Source organism: Hypomesus nipponensis, chromosome 8 (assembly GCF_054491055.1).
Source record: "Hypomesus nipponensis isolate SF chromosome 8, ASM5449105v1, whole genome shotgun sequence".
Lineage (NCBI taxonomy): Eukaryota > Metazoa > Chordata > Actinopteri > Osmeriformes > Osmeridae > Hypomesus > Hypomesus nipponensis.
The window spans coordinates 15,322,960-15,350,482 of NC_140368.1; the positions used below are offsets into that span (position 1 = coordinate 15,322,960).

At 42.0% G+C, this 27,523-nt stretch overlaps 2 protein-coding genes across 2 annotated transcripts in view; both read right to left on the reverse strand.

The window, feature by feature from the left end:
* The window catches only part of LOC146275287 (sodium channel protein type 5 subunit alpha-like), a 231,935-nt gene extending 220,149 nt beyond the window's left edge, over positions 1 to 11,786 (reverse strand). Inside the window, exons 1-2 of the mRNA XM_084702521.1 lie at positions 11,646 to 11,786; positions 10,114 to 10,242 (exon numbers count right to left, since the gene is read on the reverse strand). Coding sequence (XP_084558647.1) covers positions 10,114 to 10,242; positions 11,646 to 11,716 — 200 coding nt within the window. The 5' untranslated portion in view covers positions 11,717 to 11,786. The remainder of the gene's footprint in view (positions 1 to 10,113; positions 10,243 to 11,645) is intronic.
* A 10,572-nt stretch (positions 11,787 to 22,358) lies between these two features.
* On the reverse strand, positions 22,359 to 27,098 carry LOC146275290 (sodium channel protein type 2 subunit alpha-like). The gene is made up of 3 exons (XM_084702522.1): positions 26,947 to 27,098; positions 23,861 to 24,007; positions 22,359 to 22,862 (listed from the first exon to the last, which is right to left on the reverse strand). Exons 1-3 carry the CDS (start codon positions 27,064 to 27,066, stop codon positions 22,725 to 22,727), a joined length of 405 nt encoding a protein of 134 aa, XP_084558648.1. The 5' UTR covers positions 27,067 to 27,098; the 3' UTR covers positions 22,359 to 22,724.
* Between the last annotated feature and the right edge of the window lie 425 nt (positions 27,099 to 27,523).

A 27,523-nucleotide genomic window follows, 5' to 3' on the forward strand; every position in this document is an offset into this window, starting at 1 on the left:
ATTTAGGGGAAAATCAGTCATTCATAAAAATGTCAGTGGTAGCGATCATTGTCAGTAACAAGGCAGAATGCAATATAGCCCTGTGTGAAGCTGCCCCGGTAAATTGTAGGCTACTACTACTAGACTGTGTCGTCTGGGTAGCGATTGCTTTGATTGAATTCGATTTTACATTACTTCTGCCAAAGGCAAGCACACCCCAATTAAATGTATAATGCAATATCGTTGATGAATAAAAACAAGATTAAATGTAGTTTACAAAATAAAAACGAGACAAAATGTTATAACGTTATTTCGTCTAGTTTAGTAGCGTTATTATAATTAGCTAACTCATGAGGCTGTGCTTAATGTGTCTCATTTTAATGTTAGCTTTAGACGTTAGCTTTAAACGTTAGCCACCGGAGCTGAAACCGTCTGAGACAATCGTTTGTGACTAGCGTGTGTGTTTGTTTGTGAGAGAGTGTAAAGTGGGTTACCATGTGAGTAGTGTGTGTACCTACTCTGTGTGTGCGTGTGTATTTGTTTGTATGAGAGTGTTAAGTGGGTTCTTAGTTCCTACCTGACTGACTGCATGTGCATCCCTTGCATGGCCAAATACTGTAGCTAGTTTTGTCATTCACATAGCAATCACACTGAACTGAATTTGGCATCAACAACATGACTTTGAATACCTTATTCTAGACCAATAGGCCTACATTAAACAAGAGGTTTTCGTCGACTAAAACTAAACTAAAATGTCATCAGTTTCCGTCGACTAAAACAAATTAAAAAAACGATGAGCAAAGTAATGGATAAGTCTGACTAAAATAAGACTTAAATCCTCAGACTTTTAGTCGACTGAAACTTGACTAGACTAAAAAGAGTAGGAACGTGACTAAAACTAATAAAAACTCAAATGACAGCTTGACACAAAGACTGCACTAAAACTCAAATTAAAACAGGCCGCCAAAAACAACACCACTTCTGACAATACGGTTCTAGGGGCTGCCATTGACTCCAATGGTACAAGAATAAAAATAAATATAGTTGCAGGCAGCAACATTGCATTACTCCTCAACATTGCTAACCATTACAAAATTGACACGACACAGACATGTGTACACAATATTTCAAGCCAATTGGATCAATTGCTGAAAGTCATTTTTTAAAATTCTTCACAAATTGTCACTGTAGAGAAATATCCATGCTGCTGACATTATGGGTTCTTGAGACTTTTTTTGTTCCCCATGCGTACCAACTTTTAGACATTTTGGACTGACAGGGTTAAAATGCCACCCTTTTGAAAGTGACAACTTTGAAGCGTGTTCTGTCAGGCCACTTGTGCTCTGGTCAGGCCCATCAGGCAGAGATCCATTCTTTGAAAGCTTTGATTACAACAATAACTTTATGAAAGTGAGGATAAACTTTACTAAAGGACGTGTGTAGGTTATATACTACTAGGGATGCAGACATTCACTCGTGAAAACTGTTGAAATGATTTCAAATATGGCAAATTTATTTATATTTTCACGTCACAATTTTCATACTTTAACAGTACCTCCTTGAACTTGAACAACTACAGTTTCCTTAAAACTGTGTTGTTGACAATGACACATTCTTCACACATATGCACAGAAATGCAGCTGTAACTCTGTAAACTTAAAATGTAGCGCATCACTAACACTTTACAAACTCCGCAAATAGACATTTTGTCATCATCGTTTGATACTGTGAAGTCCTGCCGCACAGAATCATGTTGTTGGTGCTCATAGTACCTTCTAAAACTGATTGTTCCAATCCTTGATTGTGATTGGCTATTTCGCGTTCCATGCCGTTGTAAAATCCAGCATAACCTTTCAAGTTGTCCTCATAACATAACATTCCATATTACTGCGCATAGAATATTTCAAATGAAAAAAGACGTTACAAAGTTACATGGTAGCAAGCAACCTAGTCGTAAAGAGAATGGCAGAATTTGTTGTGAATTTTGATTTGCTGAGTGGGCTGACGTTTGACGAGTAGTGGGAGACTATTGACAGAATGGATGAGAAAGAGTTTAAAAAGACCAGGCATGCAGAGAAGACAGAGGCTGAAATTGAAGCGTTAGCAAAGGCAAGAAATGAAGCCGGCACTTTAAAGACGATATGGGCCGTCCACTGTTTTCGATCTCAAATCAAATTTATTTGTATAGCCCTTTTTACACGCAAGCATGTCACAGAGGGCTTCACATACGCCCATTGAACTGCCCCTCAACCAACCGAAACCCTCAAGGAAGACAAGGAAAACTCCCAGAAAAACTCCCAACGGGAGAAAAAATTGAAGAAACCTTGGGAGGAGCAATTCAGAGAGGGATCCCCTCCTCCAGAGACGGTTGGTAAGAGACAGGAGCAGAACACAAGCTAAACATAGTCATACAATGTCAATGGATTTTGAAACACCAAAATCCATTGTTCGGCTCTATCAATCTATTGCGTGGCAACGATTTATGTAGGAACTACCCTTACAAAAGAGAAGTATATTGAAGTATACTATAAGTATACTAAAATATGGATAGTACACTTTTAGTTCACTTTTGATATACTTTTAAGAAGTATGCTCAGAAAATAGTTCACTTTTAATATACTTTTAAGTATGCTTTGAAAATAGTTCACTTTTGATATACTTTTAAGGAGTATACTTACAAAATAGTTCACTTTTGATGTACTTTTAAGTATGCTTTGAAAATAGTTCACTTTTGATATACTTTAAAGAAGTATGCTTAGAAACAGACAATGGTATACATTTCTTCTGGAGTAAGATGTACGTTTTCTATTATTATACAGCAAAAGCAGTCAAAATAATTTTAAAGTACATTACAGGTTACATTTTTTAGATCCATCTCATTCTAATTATTCATGTCCATGAAAATCTATTATGCATTGCATATTGAATCTTTTTTAGTTACTGAAGCTGTAACCTTAATTACTGCCAAAACATTCTGAAGCCCTATACTATTATACTAATAATTATCAATTGGAGTATTAATGAAAAAAAAAGAAAAAGCTACTTGAGAATTTGAAGGTTATACTGTCAAACTGACTGAAGAACGAAATAACAACGTGAAATAATGAAGATAGTGTGGCTCATTAGCTAGTCAATTCCCATGATGCAAGGCGGTAAATAGTGTAAAAAATTTGCTGACAAGTTTGCCATTTGTTCGAAATACAAATGTAACTTCATGAATTTCGTTTTTTAAATGTGTCTGCTTAGAATGTAGTGTTTTGTTGCGTGGTAATTGTCATTGTTGTGCTGGTTTACCATTGTAACCATGAGTTAGTTAAATGACTGTTACGTTTCATTAGAAGAGCTGGATTTGTGAAATGTTCTTGCCTATGCAATAAGTAGCTTCCTTCAGAATCTACAGTGTGACTTTGCGAGGGCCCCCGTTCTCACCATGTGACTCAAGATCTGATCTGAGGTGTTTGAGGGTCCCCTAAACATTTTAATTTATTAGTAAGTCATAGTGAAATTACATTTATTAAGTTAACTTACTTACTTACAGTTAACGTACTTACATTAATTGAAAGTGCACTTGAAAGTATTGCAAAGTATACTTTGAGGCTCTTTAGGAAATATACTTCATGAACTGAAAGTGCACTACACGGGTTACTTCAGAGTATTCCAAGGTATACTTTTAAGTACTTTAGGAAGTATACTTTATGAACTGAAAGTACACTACACAGGTTACTTCAGAGTATTCCAAAGTATACTTTGAAGTACTTTAGGAAGTATACTTGATGAACTGAAAGTGTACTACACAGGCTACTTTACAATATTCAAAAGTAAACCTTGAAATACACTATAAGTGTACTTTAAAGTGTACTAAATTACCTAAAATGTGGGCCAATTCAGTTTACTTAGTACAAAAATAGTATATAAATAAGTACACTGCTAGTATACTTTAACCCGTTAATTAGTAGCGTCACGTATATGTGATCGTTCGAAAGCGGGCCCCACAGAGTACCGTCACACATATGTGATTCTGAACATTCCAACCGACTATTTTCCGATAGACAAAAACTATATGACAAACGCTATAGTATGGCTTCAAAATGTACAATTAGGAGGCTAACAAGTAACACTAGCAGGTAGTAGCATTGCTACAAGTATTATGCTAGGTTGCTAGGTAATGGAAGCTAACTAAAGCTAGCTAGCTTTCGTTTTGAAAAAATAACTCACTCTGGTGGCAGCGTCGGTATTATTTAGAACTCTCTCCTCTAAAGGTTAAGTAACATGATAATAGTATACTTTTTATACAAAGTATACTTTTTATACAAAGTATACTTACAAAATAAACTTGAAGTATACTTCTTTTTTGTATGGGTATACTTTGTAGTGGCGAACGAATGATGGTTTATTATTAAACAATTTTGTTTCTTAAATTTGATTGTCTATATTTATGAAACCATATCAAATATTTGTAGTAACAGTTTTAGAAAAGCAATAATGCCTGCAAGTCCATGTTTTGCGCAGATTTTAGAACAGGTAAGGGGAGTTAGGCACAACGCGCCGGGCTTATTGCTTAATTAAACATTTGCAAGTTTAATGCAAGGTATTTCTATTCATGTTTTGTTTGTGATTGAATGGTAATGTCAGCTAGCTAAAAACAATGTTAGTTAGCTTGGCTAAATAGTTTTCATAGCAACAGATATCAACAAATCAGATCAATTGAACTTTTATTCAGAAAGGGGGGGTGGTGGGAACATTTACAGTAAAGGTGAAAGGGTAGGCATTGTTCTGCCTTGAAGCTGCATGCGCATCCTTATTGTTTGTAACCACCAACCCATCTAAATGTAAAGATAACATCCAAGCTAGCAATTTTGCCAAATTTGACTGCAATATTTGTACACCATGTACTGTTATGGTTTTTCAGTGGTTTTACAACTTGCTAAATGATTATATGTCTGTTAAATGTCAAATCCAACTTTAAATGTATAAAAGAGAATTAAACCTAGAGGCTTAAAAGGCTACGTTTGTCTAAACTGACATGCACAAACTCAGCACAATTTTCCCTGTTCCTCTATTCTGCACTAGTACACTATTTCTTTGAAACTTAATGTAGGCCCATTTTAGATTAGCAGTTACATACAACACAGATGAAACTCAGGAGAGTGAATTGGAGATAATGGTAGTGGAAAAGTGTTGTCCCTTTGTGCTTCTCTTTTTTGCCACTCCTATAAAACATATCTGAGGCACTACTGCTTTTGCCTGTTAATGTTTGCAATGCTGGGAAGAAAACTATCGTATTTCTTTGATTAAACGCTGCCCGTATATTTATACTTACATTTATTTATTTATCCTTACATTTATTTATTAGGGGCCAAGCAGCAAAGCTGCGAGGCACCTATTGTTATTGTTAGTATTATTATTAGGGGCCAAGCAGCGAAGCTGCGAGGCACCAATTGTTATTGTTAGTATTATTATTATTATTATTAGGGGCCAATCAGCGAAGTCCCCTGGTCCAATTCACAAAGTTTCATGTCTCATACTTGGGCACTCTAGCGCCACCAACGTGTCAAAGTTGGAGTTGCGTTTACACATGTAACTTTTAAACCGCATGTCCGATTGTCAAAAATGAGGTATCTTTGGATTCCTTGGTGCAAGTCGAGTTCACCACACACCATGGTCTAAATATATCATTAAATCCTTGAGAAATCAACACCAGACTTGGCCTGATGACTCAGAACCCCCTTCTGAGGATGCCCAATCAATTTGCTGTCATTTGATCACTGGGCGTGGCCGCAGGAAGCAAAAATTTGTTTTGGCCAATGATTGTTGATTTGTTTGCCTTTATTAAGTGAGTCCTTGGTCTCATGATACCTTGGGAGATCCCATGTGTGACACATGATAATTTTTTATAAAAACCGAATTGATGCGGCCGCCATCTTGAATGACTGAAAAAAACTTTTTTCTCTACTACTCCTACAAAGTTTGTCCAATCTGAACCAAATTTGGCAGAGACTATCTTCAGACCAAGCCTCATAAAATGTTTTTTGATTTTAGAAACCTTTGCCCGGTACAGCCAATCAAAATGTGCCCTTAAGCCAGCAAACAGGAAGTTGGGTCGTATCTCAGCAAATCTTTGATGGATTCACACCAAATAAATGTGAACACATTAAAACGTATATATAAATATATATATATATACACACACACAAATACATGTAACATATATTTTTAGTGTCTCATTTAATTTGTAATTTATATATTTTGTATGTCAATTAGGCATTACATTATACAATTAGCCATTTATTTAAGCTTTGTGTTATAGTATTTATTTATTTAGTTTTGGCCCCTATAATCCTCCATAGTCTGAATCATTTCATCTGCGCTGTATGGTCTGTGACCCTCCAATCAATGCATTGCGGTTGCGGCGGTGACATTAATCAGGATCCACAAAGTATGTACACACATACACGTTGTGGATTAGTTTACCTGTTCGGAATGGATTAATTAGCCATGGATATCAGGCGATTTTTGAAGAGACCATCAAGTGCTCCCACTCCCACAGATGCCAGCAAAAGGCCTCAAATAAAGTACAGAGTAAGATCAAATCACTTTTTTAAACGTTTTTGTTCGCACAATATCGCATTAAGACAGGGACAAACGGCTAGCCTACTATTAATAACGGGCTTTCAAATACGATGATGCAGATACAAGCCAACCTCACCGGGTCCATCAAAATAGGCCTAAAGAAACGTAATAATAAATAAATAAACAGGGTATTCAAGCCTCTGTGAAGGGGCTCTAATTATACTACTACACCACTTATCCTGTTTGACCTAAAATAAGGGAAGAACGGGAGATACTAACAGTTTTTACAACACCTCCTCTTGCCCACCCCCATCGCTCCATCACTACACCTCCTTCAGCCCACACCCATCTTCCATCCCTACACCTCCTCCTGCCCACACCCATCCTCCATCACTACACCTCCTTCAGCCCACACCCATCCTCCATCACTACACCTCCTTCAGCCCACACCCATCCTCCATCACTACACCTCCTTCAGCTCACACCCATCCTCCATCCTTACACCTCCTCCTCTTTCCCACCCACCCACCCACCCCCATCCCTCCATCACAACCCTTCCTTTCCTGGAGCTGTCCAAGCTGTGCTCTGATACCAGTTGCTCCAGCAAGCTGACGACCTTGGTAGGGGCAGAGCACCTACCCCTGCCCCCACCCCCTCCCCGACTTGCTGCCATGATGAGATGATGTGTGATGGAGGCATCTATGGCGCCAATCTGTGTGAGCGGCGGCCATTTTTGTCCGAAGTAAATCAAGTCACATGAAGCTAACAGTCTCCATTACAATGTCATATTTCATGTGTTCTGAGTGCTCGGCTGATTGAATCACAGCAGGGGAGGACCAGGAGGGGGAGAGGGAAGTAAACCAGAGCTTTAACCTGGCCTGGCCTAACGTTGTCTGTTTAATGTAAATCTACATTTGGTTTAGCCTAGCTTAGCTTAGCGCTGTCTGTCAGGCAGAGACATGTTCATGAGATAGTGATTACCCTGTGTGGTTAAACAAATAACTATGGAACCATAATGGTGTAGAAGGGTTGGTGTGGGGGAAGTCTTGGTCTCCATGGGAACCCTAATGGGGATGGAGGCATTTATTAGAAGGGGGGCAGAGTGGACATGGGGGAGAGGGGTATCTGCTGAACATGTTTGTTCATCAGTCTGGATTTAATAAAGCCAGTGTTGAGGAGGGGGGTGGGGGCTGTGGGCAGAAATGGGTGAGAGGGGTGTTCTGTCAGCACCTGCAGCCAAGGGGAGGAGGGGGGGTTAGGGTGACTTATGTCTCCCTGTCCTGCTAAAGAGCCATCTGACCATGGCAAGGCCTTTGGATCAAGGACGCTTAACCCCTGAAGGAGAGGTGTTTGTGTCCCTGTGTTGGTTTCAGTGTGTGTGTGGGTGGCTGTATGCTTGTGTTTGTCTGCATATGTGTGTATGTCTATGTGTACGAGTTTGTGTGCATATGTTAGAGGATGAAGCTGTGAGGCCAAACTACAGATCAACACTCCATCATGAAAGAGGGGTGGGGTTGGGGGGGGGCACAGCAGTAGGCTGACTGTCCAATCTTTCCTTGCTCCTTAATGGGTTCATTGGAGCTTGGTGATATAATTCAGCACCAACCAGCAGTGATGCTGTGCTGTGTTCCCCTTCCACTGGAGCAGCAGCTCAACAGGCATGTTGAGATAGACTACTGGGTTATATACAGTACTAGGCAATAGACAGTACTGGGTTATAAACACTACTGGGTTATAGACACTACTGGGTTATAGACATTACTGGGCTGTAAATACTACTGGGTTATAGAGACTAATGGGTTTTTGACACTACTGGGCTATAGACACTACTGGGTCATAGAGACTACTGGGCTCTAGACACTACTGGGTCATAGAGACTATTGGGTTATAGAGACTACTATAGAGATGCTATAGAGATACTGTACAGATTACTTAGCTATTGAAACTACTGAGCTATAGATTACTGGGCATGATCTTGCACAATCTGTCATGATAAAGTGAATGTAGTTTGATGGAATCCGTGAACTGTCTGTCCTGGTATGGGGCTGAGGTCAAGTTGGTGTGACGATGTAAAGACCAGCCTAACTAACTTCTTTATCAGCCAGGTATTGATTAGATCAGGAAAAATGGAAAGCATCCATCTTCTCTGAGTGTTGCAATACTTTATCAACTCAGTATTGATCCCCCATGGAACTTGTCAGTACATAAAACCAATGCCCTCAATTTTCAATATGTCAATCACTAATAGAGTTGCATTCAAATGCGTCAACTGGGTTTTCATCAATATTTTGACATTTTGTTTGATTTGGAAGAAAGGGATGAATATGAGAATGTTGCTCCAGAGACAGGAACAGAAAGAGTTGTGTACATTAAAGATAAACTCAATCTGCAGGGACACAATGATCAGGGGTCTCATTTATAAAGCTTGCGTACGCACAAAACGGCGCTGAAAATGTGTGTACGCCACTTTCCACGCAAAGGTTGTGATTTATAAAAAACAAACTTGACGGGAGAATGTGCGGTCCTCCACGCAAACTCTGACCCTCCCGTAGGCCTACGCACATTTTGAAAACAGTTGGAATTGGCAACGCAGATGACCGTACTGTGGTCAGACTGCAGAAATTGAATGTGGGAAGAACATTACTCGTAATATTTATATATTTTGTTTTCCTCACACACGTTTTTTCCATTCAATTTCATGATTATCATTAAGATTACATCCAGCAGTGTTATTTGCGCTTGTACTGAGTGATTCTTGTTCCATAAACACCTTGTACAATCCAACTCAAATTTTTAATAAAAATTCAGCGCTTCCTCACCATCAGATTGTCCACTACGGGAGTTCAGGAGGGGGAGATTCCCCGACTGCATGGAATACAGTATAACATCACATATCCTACCTTTAGATAGCAGAACACATGTGTATAACTAAATATATTTATTTAATACTGTGCAAATATCCTCATATGTCAAAAACTGGAAATACAGTCGTTAAGCTCCCGTGCAATCGCTACACTCTACGTCCTCGTTATCAGTCCAGACTTTAATAGATTACTGTTCATAACAAAATGCTTTTGTTTTCAAATTGTATCTCGACTCGCAGTATATCACTGGCACAGTTGACGCCACTCGCACAGTTTTTTTTAATTGGTGATCTACCGGCCACCACATTTTCTGAGTTTTCGGGCTCCACCAATAGGCTAACAGTGTCTGAGAAGTTGTCATGCGCTATGATTTGCCGTAAAGAACAATCGTATGCCAAGGTCATGATGAGATACTAGATTAGCATTCATGAGGTGCTTTGCATTGACTATTTATGGTTAAAAATGGGCGTGTTCAGGGCGGGGTACAATGCTGATTCACGTACGCACACTTGTGGGTAATCTGTGATTTATAAAGGGAACATTGCGTACAGGTGTGCGTACGCACCGTTTTATAAATCTGAATTTTTGTGTGCGTACACCATTTTAGGCTTTTGGGCGTACGTACACTTTTAGTAAGAATCCTACGCACAGTTTTATAAATGAGACCCCAGGAGAGAACCACAGGGTACGAAACACTTACGCCATAACGATCACGCTGAAATCCAACCAGTTCCAGGGGTCACGGAGGAAGGTGAAGGGACCCACACAGAAGCCTCTTGCCAGGATCTTAATTAGAGACTCAAACGTGTAGATGCCTGTGAATGTGTATCTGAGGGGGAGGGGGGGGGAGGGGAGGAGGGTGAAGGCCAGAGTGAGGGATGAAGGGATGGAGAAGGATGGAAAGGGGGAGGTTGAAGGATTGACAGAGGAAAGAGGGGTGGTAGGTTGAGGACAAACACATTATTAGACAATAGAGAGAACACACCCTTGGTTTGGCCCCCCACCTCCAGAGTAGACTGAAAGAAAAACAATATATATAGAGAGGGAAAACAGACAAACAAAAAGTAGGATGGATGGATGAAGCCATGAGTTAGGACACACTGAGCATGGCAGTTTTTACATGCTGGGAGCCTATCAGGCAAGCTGGAGTGAAGAAGACGAAGGTGTGGTGTATGTTGCTGTCCAAGATGGATGTGGTCATTCAAGGTGGAGGAGTGTTAACAGGGGTTATGACAGACAAACGCTTTCCCACTGGAGGACTATAATAATTGTTCTCATTGTGATTGCTAGCAGTGGGAATAAACGGGTGCCCTGGCCAGGCTACTGGGGGAACACCTTACTCTAGTTACTATGGCTACAACCCCATTCATCCATATGACAGATACTACAGCCATACAGCTAATCCATAATGTTACTGAACAGTTTATGATTAATAGAAAAAGAGAGAGAGAGAGAGAGAGAGAGAGAGGAAATTATTTATAGTCCACTTCTTCAAATCATGTTGCCTGTATGTATTCCCCCTGTATTGTATGCTGTGGGAAGAGAACAAATTCCTTTAATGAAAGTCCTAGACAAAGGTACATGTGCAAAACCATACCCTTGTTGCATTCCACATGTAGCATAAGTACACAGCACACACAATGTAGCACAGTGCCGTTAGCATAAGCACAGTGCTGTTAGTATTAACTGTTAGCAGTGCCATGGCTGGAGATGCTAGATTTGTTAATAACAACTTACTTGCTAATTGTGGTAGACAAGGCAACAAACATCTGGCAAAGCATCACATCAGGACAGACAGACAGACAGGGCATAGTTCAGATGTCAGGAGAAGAGGGGTCAGAGGGTGATTTTGACAACGTTGACAAAAGGTGCAGAGAGATGACAGCTTTGCAGGGTGGTGCTTAGTTAGCTCTGTTAGCTTAGTTAGCTCTGTTAATTTAGTTAGCTTAGTTGGCAAATGTCAGTGAACCCGTTCAGTTGGTCACAGATTTCCAAGAGATTTGCTAATTAAAGTGTGAAATGGCATGAAAATACAGTCTTGTCATCTTTGGCCACATCACAAATTCGGTATCTGTTAACTGGCAGGCAGACAGAAACAAAGACAGAGGGAAGGGACAAGACAGTTAGGCTGGCATGCAGACAGTCATAAAGATAGAGACAGATAGACAGGAAATGGTGGACAGAGAAACATACTGACAAGTGGACTTGTCAGTATGTTGTAAATGGACTTACTCCAGGTACTTGGCCCAGTAGGCAGGTTCAGACATGGCCATGAAGCAGCAGTTGGTCAGGATGGTGCACATTATGAACAAGCTGAATAACGTGCAGTCGGGTCAAGGAAGTATATCACTCTGTAACAACCTTTACATGAATGCACATGGATCTGTCCATGTACTTGATGATACAGGAAGTGAGTTGAGAAAGATTGTGTCTCACAGGAAGTCATTCTGAATGTACTGCCTGCTGTGCACTGAGGTGGACTAGCCTGCATCGAACCCAACAAGTCTCCCATATGCAAACCTATCACAATGATTGATATCGGATTCAGATATAATTACACTAATCAATATTGCAGAAGGACAGAGCTACCCAGCTTCAGGGTCTCTCCAGGTTGCTACCGAAGGGGACCTAAGTGACATGGATAATTAAACCTATGATGTTATTGCTGGAATCCACCACCATGGAGCGAACAGCATTACCCCCCCCCCCCACACACATACACACCCTCCCAGCTCACTCAACAGCCTGGCTGACTGACAGCCCTGGCCACACCCCTCTATTAGAAGCCCATTAGACAGCCTGTGGAGCTCCAAACTGCAGTGATGGAGGAAGTAGGTAGGAGGGAAAACCTAGTTTACAGTTTTTAACTGTTACTTCTCTGGTCTCTTCTGAACATGGCTGAGACTCATCAGTGTGGACCGACATCCACAGAGTTGAGAATCCCCTCTCTGTGCTCTTAGAGGAGTGAGAGTGTGTAGAGTCAACACCCTTCTCTGGAGAGAAAGTGCTTTTCACCACTTAGTAGACACCTACTAGTGCTAGCACACAAACACACACACAAACACAGTCCTGCATCTCTGGCGCCACGGCGACCAGACATGTTGAGGTGGTAGATTTGCAGGAGGGAAGGACGGGGTGGAGGACACAAGAGGACTCGAGGGAGGAGAGGGGGAGGAGAAATTAAGGGGAGGGGTAGACGGAGGAGAGAGGACCAGCTTTTTCCCATGCTTACTGACTGGTTGTCTGACTGCTTTGGTGGCTGACTGGCTGACTAACCGACTGGCACACTACTTATCTGGCTGACTGACTGACTTGACTGCTTGAATGAAATGCTCACTAGCATGACTGATTGGCTTGGCTGACTTGCTGACTGACTGACTAACTGACTAACTAGCTGACTTACTGGCTACAGCATTGCTGACTGGCTGTTTGGCTGACTGGCAGTTTCATCATCTGAGATCCAGTGAGCCAGGCAGGTCTTATCACCCAGGGTTACAGTTACTCTCTGGAGTGAAATCCCATAATGTCTGCTTCCCAACAGCCCTAAACAGCAGTGTGATGTGTCCTGAATTACAGTAACAGTATTATGAAGAAGCGGAGTTCATCACACACCAACATTATACAGCTGAATGTCCCAGAAACCAACACTGCCTGAGTCACAGCCCTGAGCCCATCATGAATTCACTGGATTTACTGCACCACTGTGTTCATCCTTCAGCCAGCATCTCCAGTAAATATTCCATAACACCGTGCAAATGTTTAAGCTATAATGTCCAGTAAATACACCACAGAAAAAAGCTGGTAATTCAGTTTTCATCTCCAGTGTTGTGACCTTTCATTAGGGCCTCCTAAACAGTAAGCTAGGGTTATTTATATTGTTACATGTAGTCACATTAACAGCTTGTGTTTAAGATGCTGTATCGGGAGAAGACAAACATCACAACATCAGATCACAAAATCACAATTCAACTAGAGAGGGTACAATGTCTGGGGAAATTGTAAGGTGTGCTTGCTTACGTCGGTTGCAGGTGGGTCCGTCCCCTTAGGTTTTTCCCTTCCAGTGATATTTTCATGCATTTAGCCTACTCATATTGCATAATTCATTAAGAATCCCCTTTGAAACAAGTTACTCTAACAACGTTGGCACCGGCAGTATTTCAGATGGAATCACGATTCAAACAGTACAATCTGCTAACTGAAAATGTAAGCGCCAAAGTTAGGGTTTAATGATTTTGTTAAGAATTAAAAAGGTAAAAATAGTTGCAGAATGTTAAAACGTATAATATAGTAATTTAGTATATTTTTGGAATGTAAGCTTCGAATCAGAAACTATGTCAGCGCTACGTCAGTATATATACACCGGCATAGTACCTTTAAATTAGATTTTGAGCTCAGAGAAGTGGAAGCGACATCATTTTTTGACTGTGTGAACCTTATTATAAAATTATATATTCTATAAGTAAACATTTGAACGAAGATTTGCTCAACTCACTCGCGTTTCATTTACACTGTCGTTAGACTGACCTCAAAAGAGTGGCAAGATTTAACCGAGTGCCATTACATTAGTCAAAAAACTATTGCTTGCCGAGCTTCGCTGGGTTGCCCGAAAAAAGAGAAGAACGCAGCCTGCTGCCCGAGAGAAAAGGCCGGTCAGCCCATTGAAGCTAACATCGGAACTAGTAAAACGGATGAAAACAAAAGTTGAACTGTAACCGCTCTGTGCTGGAAATAGCAACGTGATTCTCCCCTAGCAAGAACATACTCTGATAACCCTTCTGTGGAGTTAAGCCATTTTTTAGAAACTGTTTTGCACACGTTAGTGAGAAAAGTTCCGTGTAGGAAAGAGCTTTGAACCGTGGCATACAGCTTGAGCTTTACCTCGGCAGCGTGAGCGATGGCTGATGAAGAAGTACAGGGAGGCGTGCGGGACATGATGGAGCAGGGAAGAACACGTAAACCAACAGAGAAGGCATTCGAAGAAGAATGACATCTGAGAAAAGTTCCGTGTGAGAAACTAATAGATGGATAGCAGCGGTGTGTGAATCAACAGCAACGCTGCCAATGGACGAAGCTCACCAAAAATAAATTGATCCGCTGGATACTCTACAAGAAGCTGTTAAACCAGATAACAGTATTTCTCAGGCAGGGGGTATAAACACAGAACCTGGTAGCCTATGTGGAACACGATTAAGTCTTGCAACAGCCATATCACGGGATAGGCAGGAAGCACAACATGCATCCTTGCTGGAGCGTGCTGCAGCACTAAAGAGAAAGCAAGAGCTAGAATCGGAAATGGCCAGAATCCAGGCTGAAAAATACGAATTTGAGATAAAAACGGCATTTGCTGAAAGCCAAACAAAGTTAAAGGTGCTTAAAGCATATGAAGGATCTGAAGATGGTTACAGCAACCACACGCCAATGAAGAAGGAAAGGGTTAGCATAAGGATGCAACAGGCTAACGCAAACGCTCGCATTCAACAATCAATGCCGCACTCTCAGTTGATGCTGTCTCAGTCAGCCACAAATCATCGGCCTAGCACTCAAGTGGACAGAGGTGACGACATACTAATGGTCATGCAAACGCAGAATGTAATCACGGAGCTACTTGTAAAACAACAGCAGCTGTCTCAACTACTAACAAGAGACATTACTGTGTTCAAGGGTGATGCACTACAGTTCAAGTCCTTCATCAGAGCGTTCAAACACGCAATAGACCAGAAGACTGACAATGACCAGGATAGATTGTACTTCCTGGAACAGTACCTGGAACAGTACACAGCTGGTGAACCACAAGAGCTTGTCCGCAGCTGCACTCATATGACACCAAGCAGAGGCTATTGTGAAGCAAAGCAGCCACTTCATAAGCATTATGGGGACGAACTACGGATTGCCAGCGCGTACGTGGATAAAGCACTGAAATGGCTAAACTAGAGTGAAGTCCAAGGATGGAAAGGCGTTGAGTGCTTATGCAATGTTCCTAATTGGATGTCTCAACACCATGAAGGACATTGAATATTTAGACAAGATGGAAAACCCTACTAATCTACGAATGATGGTATCCAAACTGCCGTACAAAATGAGAGAACGTTGGCAGGTTGAAGCTTACGACATCAAAGAGCAAAGTGGCAGAAAGGCGAAATTTGCCAACTTGGTGAAATACATTGAACGTCAAGCTAAGATAGCATCAGAACCCTTTTCTGGTAACATAACGGACAGCTGCACAACTACAAGTGGAAAAACTGAACAGAAAGGTATCCCTCAAAGAAAGAAATACATAAAAGCTGCTTTGCCACTAATGTTTCAGCAGAAAGCAAAGGGCCTCAAGAAACGCATGCTAAGCCATCGATCTCAAGCAAACCCACAAGTGCCTTTGAAAAGTTGTATCTGTATTGCCAACAGTCTTACAATCTTGCTGCATGCAGTAAAATCAAAGCTCAGCCACACAAAGAACGAGTGGACCTCTTAAAGTCAAAGGGCCTATGTTTTGGATGCTTAGTGTATGGCCATGGCAGCAAATTTTGCAAAAGAAGGATGGAATGTAAAGAATATGCATTGAAGCATCCTGATATTCTGCAAATAATCAAAGAAGGATCAGCAGAAGGATCTGCTGTGCCTAAAAAGAAGGAAGATGCTCATGGAAGCATGGTATCATGTGCTCAGGTTTCTGTCCAACAAGAGTCTTGTAGCCTCACGGGGGTCGGAGAAGAAAAATGTGTGCTATCAATAGTTCCGGGGAAAGTTTAATCAAAGAAGAGTAACAAGTGTGTTGAAACATACGCCTTTTTAGCCCCGGAAGCACAGCAACCTTTTGTACAGAAGACCTGCAAAGGAAACTGGGTGTTAAAGGAAAACCGACACAAATACTTCTCAGCACCATGGGACAAGACACCCTGAAGAACCAAAGCTCATGAACAAGCTCAGACCTTGAAGTGTGTAGATGGGAAGACAGTTGCTTCATTGACCTGCCGAAGGTGTTCACACACAGAGACATACCCGCGCACATTGGAAACATACCTAAACAGTCAGACATCCAGAAGTGGCTTTATCTCAGAGAAGTAAGCTTGCCTGAGATAAAGGCTGACATAGGCCTACTTATAAGTGCAGAGCAGTGGAGGGCCATACGCTGTCAAGATCGCTGTTGGATGGGTGGTGAATGGACTCATAAGAAAATAACTAGAAGACAAAGAGAGTCAGTTACCTCATCTTTCAATTAACAGGATCTCCGTAATGGAAATAGAAAACCTTCTAGTCGAACAGTACAACATTGATTTTCCAGAGTGGAAGTACGACGACAAAGAAGAGATGTCCCAGGAAGACAAACAGTTTTTGCATTCTGTGCAGAAGATAACCACATTCGAGAGTGGCCACTACTGTGTTGGGTTGCCGCTCAGGAACGAGAAGGCCAGAATGCCCAACAACAGGTGCGTTGCAGAACAACGCATATCCTGTCTGCGAAGAAATCTGCAGAAGAATCCTGAATTCTTCGAAGACTACAAGAGCTTTATGGATAAAATCATTGGAAAGGGCTACGCTATTCAAGTTCCACCACACCAGCTGAATCGTGTTTTTTGATTGCACCGTGTCCTTCCAGGATCAATCTTTGAACAGAGATCTTCTTCAAGGGCCCGACATGTCCAACACATTGGTTGGGGTTCTCCAAAGATTTTGTGAGGAACCTGTGGCATTAATGGCAGACATTGAGTAAATGTTTTATCAGGTTAAAGTGCCAGAACATGATGCAGACCTTCTCCGTTTTCTCTGGTGGCCCAACGGCAACTTAACTGAACCTGTGGAAGAGTTCCGGATGGAACTTTGGAGCCACCTCTTCACCAAGCGTTGCCTCATATGTGCTAAGAAGGACTGCTGAAGAACACAGAGATGTTGCATCCCCAGAAGCCGTTCAGACAGTGCTCCGTAATTTCTACGTGGATGACTGTTTGAAGAACCTAGCAACAGTTGATGAGGCAGTGACCTTAGCCAAAGACCTGCAGACCCTGTGTGCCAGTGGGGGCTTCACTTTAGCAAAGTGGATGAGTAACAGCAGAGAAGTGTTAATGTCCATTCTCAAGGCTCACAGAGCTAGTGAAGTGAAAGACCTGGATCTGAGACACGATGCTTTCCCAATGGAAAGGACCCTCGGTGTACGGTGGGACACTGAATCTGATCATTTCACTTACCGGATGAAGTTGCAAGACAAACCGATGACCAGAAGGGGCATCTTGTCAATTCCATCTACGACCCACTCGGCTTTCTGGCCCCGGTCATCTTGCCAGCTAAACTCCCGTTGAAGGATCTCTGTAAAGAACAACATGGGTGGGATGAAGATGTCGGTGAGAAGTATGCTGAACATTGCAAAAAGTGGATTGAAGACGTTACTCACCTCTCCAACTTTCACGTGAACAGATGTTTGAAGCATTTGGATTTCAGATGCACTGCTACTGTGCAGTTGTACCATTTTTCAGACGCCTCAGAGCCTTCATACGGCACCGTGTCTTATCTATTATTGGAGAATATGGAGGGTCAAAAACATTGTGCGTTCGTTATGGGAAAATCGAGAGTGGCACCACTCAAGTTGATCACCCTTCCGAGACTTGAGCTTACCGCGGCAGTTGTAGCAGTGAAGGTAGACAAGATGTTACAGCAAGAAATTAAGATCCCTTTGCAACAATCCATCACCTGGACAGATAGCACTACGGTGCTCAGATACATAGACAGCGAAACAGCCCGATTCAAGACCTTCGTCGCTAACAGAATTGGACTTGTGAGAGAAGCAACTAGGCCGTCACAATGGAAGTATGTTAGGACAACAGAGAATCATGCAGATCAAGCCAGCAGAGGGCTGAAGGTGAAGAACTTGGTCCTAGGGGGGACCTGGATCAACGGGCCAAACTTCTTGCCGAACAGTGAAAGTGACTGGCCAAAACAGCCAGACAGAAAAGAAGAAAACCTTCCAAACAATCCTGAAGTCAGAATAAAGTCACTGTCAACACAATCAAAGTCAAAGAAGATACAGAACCAGTGAACAAACTGATAGACTACCACTCAGATTGGCATAAATTGAAGAAATCAGTAGCCTGGATTTTTTAAGTAAAAGAAACTCTCTGGAAGCTGAAAGAAGTAAGGAAAGAGATATCACAAACAAGTTGTCAATCTGAAAAGGATCTTTCAAAACAAAAGTTGAAAGTAGAACAACACATGAAGAAATATAAAAGAACAATCGGAAAGAGATCACTTACCTTGGACGATCTGGTTGCTGCGGAATCAGAAATAATCAGGTGCAGCCAAAGACAGCACTTTGAAGAAGAGGTGAAAACCTTGTAGAAAGGAAGACCACTTAGCCGCAGCAGTCAGTTCAATGCTAAACATCCAGTGATACTGTCTAAGCATAGCAGAGTTGCCACACTGATTTTAAGAGACATACACCAAAGGACAGGACACTGGACGCAGTTACATCTTGGCAGAACTTAAACGCAAGTGCTGGATCCAACAGTCCAACTCTGCGATCCGAAAGATAATCGGCCAATGCACAACATGCCGCAGGATCAATGGAAAAGTTGGAGAACAGAAGATGGCAAGTTTGCTTGAATATCGCCTCTTGCCAGACAAACCTCCTTTCACAAACACCGGGGTTGACTTCTTCGGACCGTTTAGTGTCAAACGGGGCCGGGGTAGGGTCAAGAGATACGGCTTGATGTTCACTTGCCCCACTCTGTGCGGTACACATTGAAGTTGCAGATAACTTCGACACTGACTCTTGGTGTTAATGCAATTCGACGCTTCATATGTAGAAGAGGACAAGTTATCATCACGAAGTTGGATAATGGCACTCATTTTGTGTCCCCTGAAAGAGAACTGAAAGAAGCCATCCAACAGCTGGATAACATCAAGATTGAAAAGGCACTGCAACAGAAAGGGATAAAGTGGATATTCAACAGCCCAGCCACCTCTCACCAAGGTGGGGTTTGGGAAAGACAAATACGGACTAATGTGTCAGGTTGAAAGTATTATAACTGGCAGGCCGCTCACAAGCGTCTCAGACGATGTGAACGACGTTGAGCCTCTGACACCCAACCACTTGTTGTTGCTGAAGTCTCAACCCAGCATGCCTACTGGCATCTTCAGCAAAGATGACACATACACAAGAAAATGATGGAAACAAGTCCAATACCTTGTGGATTTATTCTGGACCAGATGGGACACGTGAATATCTTCCACTTCTTCAGGAGCGCCAGAAATGACTGAGGCCTAGAAGAAACTTCCTGACCAATGTTGTGCTTCTAGTGGACAGTTCCTCCCTACGCAACTCCTGGCTCATGGGGAAGGTTGTGGAAACATTGCCAGACTCGGATAGAACAGTGAGAAGAGTAAAAATTAAGACTAAAATCAGCACACTGGAAAGGCCTGTGAACAAGCTGTGCCTGTTGGAAGAGGCAATACCTTGAGAAACAAAATAGGTTTATAGATGTGTGAAGTATTGTGGCTCTTGATGTTGTTATAATGTTTAATTGCTTAGTCCTCCTCCCTAGCCAATTGGGGCCGGGTAATGTAAGAGCCAAAGTTAGTGTTTAATGATTTTGTTAAGAATTAAAAAGGTAACAATAGTTGCAGAATGTTAAAACGTATCATTTAGTAATTAGGGTATGCTTGCCTTTGACTTTCTAGCTCGCAAATTGGAGTGAAAAATACCACCCACAAAAAATTTGAGCGAGCGCAGGTTGCTCGTGAGACCGCCTCGTCTTTTAGGCGGCAGCCATGCTAGAAAGTGTCATAGTAGTATTTTTTGTAGATAATTCTATAGTTCAATTTTACACAAAAAAAACTGAAAGGGAAATGTTATGACGATATGACTATTGTGAAAACAGCCAGGTGGTGAGATTTTAATATAGATTGCAGTAAAAACGTTTATTTGTTTGCTACGTGAGAGCCTGTCAGCCTCCATTGACGATTGCGGCAGCAACAAGTGTTGTCAACAGTGTTGACAGTCAGTCAACTCTCGATCTGTGTCTGGTGAGTATTGTCTTAATTTCGTACCAGGGTCAATTCTACATCTAAATGGACAGCAGTGTTTTAAAGATACGGCAATTGCGAAGACAGCCAGCCGGTCATCATAGTTTATTTGTGTAAAACTTGGAATTTGAGTGAGACTGCATCTTGTTTTGATGTTAGCCACAGAGTCACAGACTCGGCTCGCTACACTGGCAGTGTAGTAGGCTACAGTACTGTCTTCAATGCCACAGCTAATAGCTAAACTTTATTATGTCTTATTACACGGTTGTTCTTAACGCTGTAGAAAGCTCCATTCACTTGAATGGGGCTTCCCAACGTTCTGCGGTCTGTTATAACAGACCGTTGCTATGAATAACAGACCGCTGTCAAGGGAAGTGGCCTTTTTCCCTCGGATTCACGTCTTTTGTAGCACTCCGCAAGTAGTCTGGTAACTTTTCAACCCCAGCGTACTCTGTTGCTTAGGAATGTCAGCTGATTTGAAGCCTAAATAATGCTCAAAGTCTATGAAGTTGTCTATTTCTCTGCTGATCAACAATACGAATAGTAACAAATACATTGTAAAAAGACACACTGTGTTAAGTTATTTTTGTTGGCAAGTAGCCGTGTAATAAGCGGGATAATGTATAGAACGCCAGTCATTATCGGGGAAATAAGCCCCTTCATGGCGAAACAAAACTGGAGAAAACTCCGCTTTGCGTCGTGCCTAACAACTCCCCTTACCTGTTCTAAAATCAGCGCAAACCACGGCCTCTTGGGGCTTATTGCTTAATTATCCCTTACAAAAGAAACGTTCTAATTTCCTGCGCTTTCAAACAATCAGTGGAGTGTGGATAGCAACGGCAGCTAGCTTGCCTCTAGCAAACAGCTTTTGAATTAACCATGTCCCCCTAAATTAATATCGAACTTATTTACGTTTGGGGGGGCTTATTTTTAGTTAGCAGACGGTACTATTTGAATCGCAATTCCATCTGAAATACTGCCAGTGACAACGTTGTTACAGTAGCTTGTTTCAAAGGGTGTTCTTAATGAATTATGCAAAATGAGTAGGCAAAATGCTTGAAAATGTCACAAGAAGGGAAAAGGGACCCACCTGCATCTGAAGCAAGAAAGCACACCCTACAATTTCCCCAGAAATTGTACCCTCTCTAGTTTAGTATATTTTTTGAACGTAAGCTTCCAATCAGAAACTATGTCAGCGCTACGTCAGTATATATACACCTGCGTAGTACCTTTAAGTTAGATTTTGAGCTCAGAGAAGTTTTTGACCGTGTGAACCGTGTAAATTATATATTCTATAAGTAAACATTTGAACGAAGATTTGCTCGACTCACTCGCGTTTCATTTACACTTAGACTGACCTCAAACGAGTGGCACAGAACATAAGATTTAACTGAAAATATGCCCCCCAAAATGTAAAAAAGCTTGACATCTATTTAGGGGGAAATGGCTAATTCAAAATAAGTTTGCTAGGAGCAAGCTAGTTGCTGTGGCTAGCCAAACTTCTCTGAGTAAGGGGATTTTTTGAAAGCGCCGGACATTAGAACGTTTCTTTTGACATAAAGGTTAGGCTGTGGCATTGAGTTTAAATATATTATTTAATATGACATTACTTACTGTACATGCAAGTCTTGATTTGCTTAAATGTACATGTATGATGCTGCTAGTAGACCATGGCACGATACTCGCTGTGCAACAGCACATCTATGCACGTTGTATCCTTGCATCGTTGCTAACGTGTACTGACGTTGTGACATAGGCTAGCACTGAGTACCCTTTGTTGACACAAGGCACTTTGACACAAAAACTTAATTTCAGCCTAAACCGTGCAACGGAACGTAAATAAAAATACAAGCAACTCAATCGCTACCAAGACTAAACTTTTGACACCTACGTTGTCTATGTAGTACAAATATTGACAGATCCTTAGGGGGGCAAAACACCCAATTACACAACATAACATAACATCACAACATCAGATCACATCATAATACAACAACAAGTCACAATATCACATGAACACACAAGTCAATGCGACACAACATCACAACAACACAACATCACATTACATGGTAAGATACAACTAATATCAACTCAATGGAATGGTCCTATTAGTGTAGAGGCTGTCATTTAAAAAACATAATGGATAGAGACAGTAGCATGGATGCAGCCTTGACACAGTGTCTGGGTTTCCTCATGTTAAATAATTGTCCGTCAAATTAATTCTCACAATCTACATTTTCGGAACCAAGACCATTATGTGTGTATGTGTGTTTATCCTATGAGTGTGTATATGATTGTGTGTCTTTAGACAACAAAAGGATATGAGTGGACTAATATCTTTATTGAGGCTCTTCGTACTGGATGAAAAGGGCTAAAAATATAAAGGGCTGCAGTGGCACTGAAACGGAAGATGGCCTTCCCTTTATTCAGCACTATAAAAGTCTGTGGAGAGGGGAGAAGGGAGAGAGGGAAAGGATGGAGAGGGGTAGAAAGGGAGAAAAGAAGGAGAGTGAGAAGAGGGAGAGAGGGAGAGGATGGAAAGGGGGAGAGAGGAAGAGGATGGAGAGGGGGAGAGAGGAAGAGGATGGAGATGGAGAGGAGGGAGAAGAGAGAGAGGGAGAGGGGAAGGAGGGAGAAAAGGGAGAGACATAGAGGGAGGCAGGGAGTGAAAGAGAGAGAAATAGAAACGGGAGAGGGAGAAGGGAAGAGAAACATGCATCACGGTTAAAGAGCAAGGCAATAAACTAACAGTGACACCTCCCCCACACCCCTCACACAAACACACACACACACACACACACACACCCTCTCTCTCTCAGACACACTCACACACACATACACACAGAAAAGGCAGAGGAGCACAGCTTGCTGTAAAGCCAGTGGTCAAAGCGGACAGACAATGTCTAGATGAAAGACCAGAGTCAGATTCACTAGAGGGTCAACATCAGACATTCTCCTCCTCTCCTCTCCTTATGTGGCTGAAGCAGGAGAGAAAGAGAAAAAACAAGTAAGAGGGAAAAAAGAGACAGAGAAGAAAGATGGGAAAGAGAGAGTGAGAGAAAAAAATAAAGAAAAAGGAAGAGAAAGAGCCGGGGCTGCACTTTTCATGTGACTCACCCCATTCACAAGTCATCCCTCTCTCCTCCTTCTCAAACTCCCATCCCTCTTCTCATCTGTTTTGTTTCCATCCCTTGCTTGTCCCATTCTATAAACTCTTTTGACACTCATCCCCTCTCCAGCTTACTAAAGGACTAAATCCCCCTTTTTCCTCTGTCTGTTTCTCTAAAGCTTCAATCCCTGCTGTACTTACTCATTATCACTTCCCTCTCTCCTTTCCCTCCCTCTCTCTCCTTTACCATCCCGGTATTAGACAAGACAAGAGCAAAACAAACTCACACAGAGACACCCCTCTCCCCCTAGTCCCTGTCCTCCACACCCACCCTGTGATTCTTATGGTAGTAGGGGTCGATGTCCTCCAGGGGCACCCCCACCAGCCCAGACGGGATGTCCCCAAAGATTCGGGGCAGCTGTTTGGACGCCTCCAGGTCTGGACGAGGCTTGAGCTCCTCCACATCTCCCAGGTCCTCCTGGGGAGGTTACATAATGTTTACCAGTCAACAGGCTCTGTGTCTGTGTAGTTTCACCTGATCAGTTGATTTGTTTGTTTAGAGTGAACGGTTTTCTTAATGAGTTTAGTAGGTAACTGGCTCTGCTGTACGTTTCTGCAGTGGCTTTACCACAGTGGCTTTCTAACTCTCCAGTTATCGCCAATCCTAAAGCCCTATTCACAACGGACACGTCTGCGGCGCATTACGGCTGCGACGCAACCTCAATTCACACCGGACGCGTGTTACGGCTGCAATGCGATCAGGTAAGTTGTCTTCACATAATTTCAGAAGAAAAGCTGCAAGGCAGCTATATTGGTGAGTTAGAGAGATACAAATTTGTGTTGGTTATTTGTGGATTTGTGGTGTCATACAACTAGTGTTGCTCAACTACTAGGATGAATCTCTCGTCATCCTAATAATTAAATTTAATATTAAATAATAATAATTTAATATAATATTACATTTAATTTAATAATGTAAAATCCTCTGACTTCTGGCCTCCTTTCACCGATGTAGTGAAGTGAATTACTATTGGGAGTCTGCACACTGTGTTTTACTGTAATGCAGACATTGTTTTTAATTTACCGGGCGCATGTTCCATAAAGCTAATTTAAGCCACGCATGTGCACGTTTATTTGGTAAACTCGCTTATAGAACAGGCCCCCGATTTTTGGGGCCTGTTTTGGGACTTTTATTTTTTATTTTACCTTACGCCATGGATGCTCAGTCATGAATAGAAAAGGTACTGTAGCGGGGTTTGCTCGTTTAAGATATAAATACTTTATTTATAATAAACGATCTAGTTTTGGGGCACCACCTTATTATTGGTTTTAGGTAGTGCTGTCAGTTTAACGCGTTATTAACGGCGTTAACGCAAACCCAAATTAACGGCGTCAATTATTTTATCGAGCGATTAACGCTCTTTTTGGCCTAGCAAACTTTGTAGTTTTTTTCACATGCTGTTGCAACAACTACCGACGTTAGAAAAACTACAACACCACACCGGATCTAGCTAGACCGGAAACAAAACAACAGGCACGCCAAACACTCGTTTGGCTTGCGAGCTGGCTAAAGAGTAGTAGCAGAGCCCGTTTACGGATATTAGACATTCTCTGGTAGTAGGCTAACGTTACGTTTTGAGTGGATGACGAGCGCGAGATGCCGAAATGGATGCCAATAAGATTCTGAATGGAAAGTTTGCTTTTAAAAAGTTGACCAGGGACATTTAGAATAGATAAAAATGTGCGATTAATTGTGATTAATCGCGAGTTAACTATGACATTAATGCGATTAATCGCGATTAAATATTTTAATCGTTTGACAGCACTAGTTTTAGGACATTAAGGGATCCTATGTTTAATATGTAGTAATTAGTCTCATCTTTAGGAATTAAGTGTAGAGCCAATCGTAACATTAGTGAACACGCACACGTCAAAATATCTTTACCATGAATTTATTAAAGTAAGGTAAACATCGGTAGTATGAACAAGTTAGATTCTGAATTTTATATGAGAGATTGGTTTCAATGAACAGAATGAAATGGTGTACCTTAACAAAAGACAGAAATTGGTTTAGCTGCAGTCAGAGATCGATCTCACAAGTTTTATTCAGTTCAGAATTAGAAGGAGGACCTGGAGTCAGAAGTTTATTGGGGGAAGCTGGGTTCTCAACACCCCCCCTTCCTTCACACCTACCAAATGCGTGAACTGGTCTCTGGTTGGTTCATAAGATTGTTCAGATATTGTTCTGGACATCTTGGTACAGTTACAATATATAGCTGAATTATTGTTTTATCATGTTTTGTGTAGATAACAAGGATGACTTGGTTATCATTCAGGAAGAAGGAGTAGTTACTAGAACCAAGATTTCCGTAAGCACAACATTAAAACAAAGTAACAAACATAACACAAATATCCCTCTCATAATTTTACACCTTCTACTCATGTGGTAAAGGTGAAGTCTTGAAGAACTTTCCTCAAAAGTTCTGATCGATATGTTTTTTGTTCAAATTGCCGCCACAACTGATAACATACATGGTTGCTGGAGAGGTGTTGTCTCAAGCAGGCCCTTTGAAGCTTGAGAGCTAGCAGGAGGGCCTCACATGCAGATTGGAGAGGTCCTCTCCCAACTCTATGGTTCCTTGGCATCGGCGTTTGGTGGGTTATCAGCATACTGAAGGTGTCAAAAGGGCTGATTAAGTTTGTCTGATGGGCTCGAATCAGACTCTACCGGTGTGACAAGATGTTGGCTCTGTGTGGTCTGGCTGACATCACTACAGTACCTACCTTTCCTTCCGCAACTAGCCTTATTGGCAAGGCCCCAAACTGACACTGACACTCATACACCCTGTCACTTTACCACATTCAGTATAATTTTTTATTCTATATTATTTTATTCTGTATTATTTTATATTTTATTGTATAGCTCTGCCAGTATTTTGTTGTACATTTTCTACATTTTATGTTGTTTATTATGTTTACTCTATGCACCTGCCCACCAAAGTTAATTCCTTGTTTGAGACCACTTACATGGCGATTAATCACTATTCTTATTCTGATCTCTCTCGAAGCTGCGCGGAAGCCCGCGTCTGGAATTATTCTGAAACGTGGCACGGCATATCTGGTGAGAACTGCACCATTGACTAGAGTGGAGGCGATCGGCCGCGATCTGCTCCAACAGTTGGATCCTAGCCATAACGCGTCGCAAACACGTCCGGTGTGAATAGGGCAGGGGCGTCGTTAGACCCTTTTTACTGGGGCAGAGTTTTATGTCTACCAACGCCTCTGGAATAGGGGGTAAACTGCCTGTCAACCAGCTAATTATTTGCAGATTTTTGTTATTAATTATTATTATTAACCCCACCCTATCAGAGGTGTAGGATAGACATAGCCCCACCCTATCAGAGACGTAGGACAGACCTGATAGTGCTTGGCATGCCGAGCTTGCTCCTCAGCAACGCGCTTCTCAATGGCAGCCAGAGACTCGCGGGTGAACCGGTGCAAGCTGTCTGGTCCTGGTGGTAGCAGCAGGCTGGCCATCTTCTCATCCTGTCAGTCTGTCCTGCACTAGACACTCTGGAGGGGAGGGAGGAAGAGAGGGAGGGAGATATGGGATTATTCGCTGCCACGTTACAGCTCCTGAAGGTCTCCTGAAGTTCTCATGGTCATGTTGAGAACAGGCTGGGAGCCAAGGGAGACCGCAGGTTCTGAGATGAATCATGGTAATATCAGTATTATATCACATCTCATCACACACACCCACTACCCATAGCTTACATCTCATCACACACACGAGCCTTAGCTCATATCCCCTCTCTCTCTCACACACACACACACAGTAACACACTCACACACACATAAACACACACTAGCCTTTGCTCATATTCCCTCATTCACACAATCACACACACTCACATACACACACCTTGGCCTTAGCTCACATCCCCTCTCACAAACACATACGTCAACAAACATTGAACACACAATGACATGAAGC